At 47.3% G+C, this 6,000-nt stretch overlaps 1 protein-coding gene across 1 annotated transcript in view; it reads right to left on the bottom strand.

Moving 5' to 3' along the window:
- LOC111160767 overlaps positions 1–6,000 on the bottom strand; it is a 618,405-nt gene that overhangs the window by 68,038 nt on the left and 544,367 nt on the right. The window contains 1 exon segment of the mRNA XM_022524110.1: positions 3,921–3,939. Within this exon segment, the coding sequence (XP_022379818.1) occupies positions 3,921–3,939 (19 nt within the window).

Genomic DNA, 6,000 nt, shown 5'->3' on the forward strand with positions numbered 1-6,000 from the left:
AATACATAAATAAAATCTTAAAAAGAAAAAAAGACACATCCTGTCTGATCCCACTTATAGGAGGGGCTTATGGTAGAAAATCACAGAGAAAGTAGGATGGTGGGTGCGAGGGTCTTGGGGGAGGAGAGATGGGGAGTTGGTGTTTAATGGGTAGAGTGTTTCAGAAGTGCTAGATGAAAAGAGGTCTGGGGTTGGACAGGGGTGATAAGGTTGCATAAAAATATGAATATAATTAACCACTGAACTGTACACTTAAAGCAGCTAAGGTGGTAAATATATTACATTTAGATTTACCATAATTTTAAAAATTAGGGGAAAAAAGGTTCTATGAGCTCTGCCACATGAGGTGAAGGTGGAGAGTGTGGGTATGACTGAGTATGGTGATGACAGAGAGAAAAGAAGGTCAGGGGACATAGGGTCAGATGGCGGTGGTTCATGAGCACAGGGTTTGGGGGATACGGAGTGCGGAAGGAGAGAGTACAGAGGGAAAATGCATACAGGGGTTCAGAGGTGCTGTGCGTGTAGAGTGCAGAGGCGTCTGAGGACACACAGAGGCTAAGTACGCAAAGCAGGGAAAGGCGGAGCTCAGTTTGGGCCCCGTGTGACAGGGGCTACAGCAGTCATGGGCACAAAGGGAATATTTGGGAAGGGACAGTGGCAGAAGAAAGGAAGGGCAGGGATGGGCAAAAGGCACAGGCGAGTTCAGGTCCACAGCGGTAAAGAACACTGGAGGGGGCGGGGCTCTGTTTTAAGATTTAAATACTCTTTTGAATGTGGGATACAATAACACACACACACACACACACACACACACACACACACACACACACACACGGAAGGCAGAACTCTATTACTTATGGCTCTGCCTGAGGGAAGGACAGACGCGACACAGGGGATTGCCCCCGGGAACAGGGTAACCGCAAGCTGAGGCTGTAGGGACAGCTTCTGCATGGCTAGTGGGATGGGGTTAGCTAGGGTTGGAGGGAACCCTTTGAACTGGCTGATTTAAATAATCTCCAATGTTCCAGAGCATAAGGGTCGTCCTTAGTTGTCTGGTACCTGACCCTGGGCGGTCACAGCTGCTGCAATGTGGTGCAGTGTGAGAGCGCCCAGCTCAGACAGGAGTTGGTTAGGCTTGGTCAGCTGCTCAGGAGGGGAGACTGACCATCCACTAGCCAGGTCCCCGGTTTATCTTCGGGGTATGGATGTGCTGGATGTGGTTGTGGCCCAAGACACAAATAGAGGCTGGAAGGGAAGCTGAAACCTTGCATAGGGGGAAATGGGCTTGGACAGAATGTGCAGGTGAGGAAGTCAGCCGGGGAGGGAGTGGGCATGAGGAGGCTAAAGGACACAGAGGGCCTGCAGGGTGCAGGTCTAGGGGGCTACTGAGGTGGGAAGAGGGGAGGAAATGGAAATACATCTGTAATGACCTTATTTCCAAATACACTGAGGTTACTAGGGGTTAGAACTTCAATATATTAATTTGGGGAAACCCAATTCAAACAGATTGCTATGATTTGAACGGTACATGAATTCCATATACAAGGCATAGTCTCAAAATGCAGCTGTGTAGGGGCGCCCGGGTGGCTCAGTGGGTTAAAGTCTCTGCCTTCGGCTCAGGTCATGATCCCAGGGTCCTGGGATCGAGCCCCGCATCGGGCTCTCTGCTCAGCGGGGAGCCTGCTTCCCCCCCCACCTCTCTCCCTGCCTCTCTGCCTACTTGTGATCTGTCCATCAAATAAATAAATAAAATGTTTTTTAAAATGCAGCCGTGATTCTTCAAGACAATGAAAAAAGTGGCAAGAGAAGAGAAGGGAGTGTCTTTCTCAGGTAAATGCTGAGTCCCAGGGTGGATGCTGTGTTCTTTCTTACTCCTAAAATGTCATACCTTTTCTGTTTATTTTTAAACACTACACTCAATGTAGTGCTAGAACTCATGAGCCTGATACTGAAACTCATGTACTCTTGCCACTGAGCCAGCCAGGCGCCCCCTGCCATACTTTTTTAAAAATTGTTATTTATTTGTCAGAGAGAGAGCACAAGCAGGGGGAGCGGCAGGCAGAGGGAGAGGGAGAGGCAGGCTCCTTACCGAGGAGGGAGCCCGATGTGGGGCTTGATCCCAAGACTCTGGGATCGTGACTTGAGCTGAAGGCAGACACTTACTTGCTGAGCCAGCCAGGTGTCCCTGCCATACCTCTTTTTATAAAATTTAAAAAGCACTACTTCTCTGGAATGGAGGTATTGAGCCAAACAGAATGGTGTGTGTGTGTTGATTTAAAAAAAGATTTTATTTGAGAGAGAGAGAGAGCATGAACTGGAGGAGAGGCAGATGGAGAGGGAGAGGCAGACTCCCCGCTGAGCAGGGAACCCGATGCGGGTCTCGATCTCAGGACCCTGGGCTCACGACCTGAGCCAAAGGCAGATGCTTAAGGACTGCACCACCCACATGTTCCTGTAGTGTGATTTTGATACAAGTTCAGATACGTTCTGGAACTGCGTAAGGATACATGTCAGTGATAAAAATTGTAGTATCTGGAGATCATGGGTAATCCACGAATGCTTTTATTCTATTCCTTAGATATTTTAACATTAAAATTGTTCACCTTCTTCTACCACCTTTTTGACATCCGTCCCTACATGACCGCTATTCCTGGGACTCCAGTGCAACCCTACTCACCCTCCATCACCCCCTCAAACTACACCATCTGCACCCTTTGTCTCACTGAAAATCCACTCCTAATTCCAGTATCGCCCCCCGTTCCCTGGGTCCTCTACACGCCACACCTTCTGCAGCCCCAGCCTGAACCGCTGCACAAAGCCAATCCGCGCCCGCATGCACTACCTTACTCGGGTCACCCCTGACCCTCTCTCCTGGAGCCTTAGCTCACTCCCCTGTGCCTCTTCTGCCTCTCTCTTAATGCTCAGTCTCCTCTAGGGTCCCTCTTCTCTACTGATGTTGTCTTGGACCATGGTGTCTTCCTCCAAGGTCTGCCTGCTGCACACATCCTCCCCTCCCGCTTTCCCACCATGATTTTAACCCCTCCAAGACCTTGTCTCCTGTAAATTTCACCAACCAAAGACCATGAATATCTTCCCTGCGAAGTGCCCATCCCCATTGCCCCCTTCACTTCCCTACATACTTTGTCTCCTTGTACCCCCAAATGTGGAAATGCTCCTCGTGACATTGAGCACACTTTTGTCTTTTCTCTCTCTGCCTTCTTTCTTCTCCTGTACTCTCTTCTCCCCTCATCCCAGGACCTATGTACCACCCACCGTCTATCTTGTCTCTACATCCTCTTTCCCCACGCCCTCTTGCTCACCCGCTCCACCATTCACCTACGCACTGCCGCTCCCCCACGCACCGTCGTATTCTTACCACACATCCCAACCTAAGGTGGTAACGCTTACAGCACTTCTGAAATGCTTCGTATTATAAATACTGCCTTTGTAGGCTGTTGCAGGATTAGGATCATAAAGGATGGAAAGAGAAGGCCCCTTCCTAGGTATCCAGAAGTATGAAGATATATTCTTCTGTGTAAGAACGTGCTATTGAGATCCAGCCATGCCTGGTGACTGTGTGGTTTTAAGAAAATGAGTAACTGTGAAGTGGTGTGAATGTCATTATTGGCTCACCTCCCCTTCCAATTGAGAGGCTATGGACTCTGAAAAACAATCTGAGGGTTTTGAAGGGGCGGGGGGTGGGAGGTTGGGGGAACCAGGTGGTGGGTATCAGAGAGGGCACGGATTGCATGGAGCACTGGGTGTGGTACAAAAACAATGAATACTGTTACGCTGAAATTTTAAAAATGTCATTATTGGTGTTTATGAGAGTAAACTTGTGTATGGTGTTCCAAAATGAGTGTGGAACTAGGCTGGTGTCACATTAAGTATGCGTGTATATGAGTGCGTGAGTATTTCACTGTGTACACGCACGTGTGTCTTTGCCTAAGCGTGTCAACGAGTTTGTGTGTGAGTCATCTGGATTGCCCACATTGTGCGTTGCCCACACTGTAGCTCTAAAGCCTGACCTGAACATTGGGGGCGACTGGATAGTAAATCTGGATCAAACTGTGGATTTGTTTGTACAAAAAATCAAAGAACCAACTTGAATTCTGTACTTATGTTTCTTAATTACCAAAGCATCAAGTGCTCAGGCAGCAAATTTAGCCAAAATAGGTGTGGAGAATTGGTAAGCATCTGCTGTTTTGGAATTAGGTTAGTAGCAGTGGCTTATCTGATAGTTTTGGGAATGGCAGCATCTACCTGTTAAACCCTCTGATCCCAGCGCTTTTACCTGTTAAGGGCTCTTTTAGAATCTTCTTTCTTCTGTAGATGCTGCTCTGTGTCTCCTTCCTACCAATAGAAGAGGGAGGCAAACAATGGTAAAGTATATTTCCTATAAAATTTCCATTAATAATAGGCATTGGACTATGCAAATGAGCCCAATAGTTGACTGACGTGGGCGAGTTCAATGATTTCTAATTGTAAGTTGTTGGCGTCCTGTTCTTCCATCTATTTGCATCTCTTTGCAAGCCCTTCATAAGTATTTTACTTACTCCATTTCTCTGCCAATAATTTAAATGAGGGCTCAGCTCAGTGGGATGAAGACTGGGAAAGAACTAGGCACTGGGGAGACTTCTGGGGGAAGCAGAGCCCAGTGAGACACACATAATCACTGCCAGTCTGTCACATGGCAGACCTGTTTCCTGCTGCTCCCCATGTGAGACCCTGTTTGCCTCGAGGGATAATGGAGAAGAGCCTCTCAAAATTACTCTAATAGTCTCTTAGGAGGTGCTAACTAGGAACTTGTAATTGTTTTTTGGTAATTAGCAACAGGAAAAAGTTTTCAGAAATATTGTCAACTCCCCAGCCTACACTCCCAGACACAGATGAAATGGTAATTGGGGTTCTGAGGGAGATGACCTCACAGAATCACAAACCCCTATGTCAGGGTCGGTCTACCTGGGCTCTGCCCATAGTGACCACCACACTGAGCCCACCATCCTGGCAGCAGGAAAGAGTCGAGTACATATTTTCTATTTCAGCTGGAGAGGCACAGTCTGTAATGGAAGGAGGCATATTAGGATTCTGCATAAGTGATCGTGTCAGAAAAAGACATTCTCTCATTCTGAATCTGGTCCAGTGAAAAAGCACACAGGAAGAACTAATTCCTGAGGAACAGGGTGAGCTAGTAAAGAGAGGTGGGAGTCCTAGACCCTACTGAAGGCACCTAAAGCAATGTGATACAATCCCGTTGGACAGGGATTTTTCTCCATTATGTTCCATTAGCCAACATCTAGTACACCATTAGTTTCTGATGTAGTGTTCAACGATTTATTAGTCGCATGTAACACCCAGTGCTCATCACAACACGTGCCCTCAATACTCATCACCCGGTGAGTATTGAAGTTGATGTTTAATGCAAGGAATAATAAAACCTGATTTTTTTTAAAGATTTTATTTATTTATTTGACAGAGATCACAAGTAGACAGAGAGGCAGGCAGAGAGAGAGAGAGGGAAGCAGGCTCCCTGCTGAGCAGAGAGCCCGATGCGGGACTCGATCCCAGGACCCTGAGATCATGACCTGAGCTGAAGGCAGCGGCTTAACCCACTGAGCCACCCAGGCGCCCATAAAACCTGATTTTTAAGGTGCTCATGGATGTAGCGGTAAAATCAATTTGCTGTTCAGCCCCGTTTATAGGAATCAAAGACCAAACTTCAGGATTACTAGAGGTACATCTACTAGAGCTCACAATAGTGAGTGAGATTAATTTATCGGAATCCTCTGATCCTGTCCAGAAAGTGTATGCAAACAGTAATGGCTTGAATGAAAAAAATTTTCTCTAATCTGGAGACGTTAATAGAGACCATAATTGTCTCTTGAAAACACTACAGTTTCGGGGCGTCTGGGTAGCTCAGTGGGTTAAGCTTCTACCTTTGGCTCGGGTCATGATCTCGGGGTCCTGGGATCAAACCAGACATCGGCCTCTCTGCTCGGC

This window comes from Enhydra lutris, unplaced genomic scaffold (assembly GCF_002288905.1).
Source record: "Enhydra lutris kenyoni isolate GAN:26980312 unplaced genomic scaffold, ASM228890v2 scaffoldscaffold77, whole genome shotgun sequence".
Taxonomy (NCBI): Eukaryota; Metazoa; Chordata; class Mammalia; order Carnivora; family Mustelidae; genus Enhydra; species Enhydra lutris.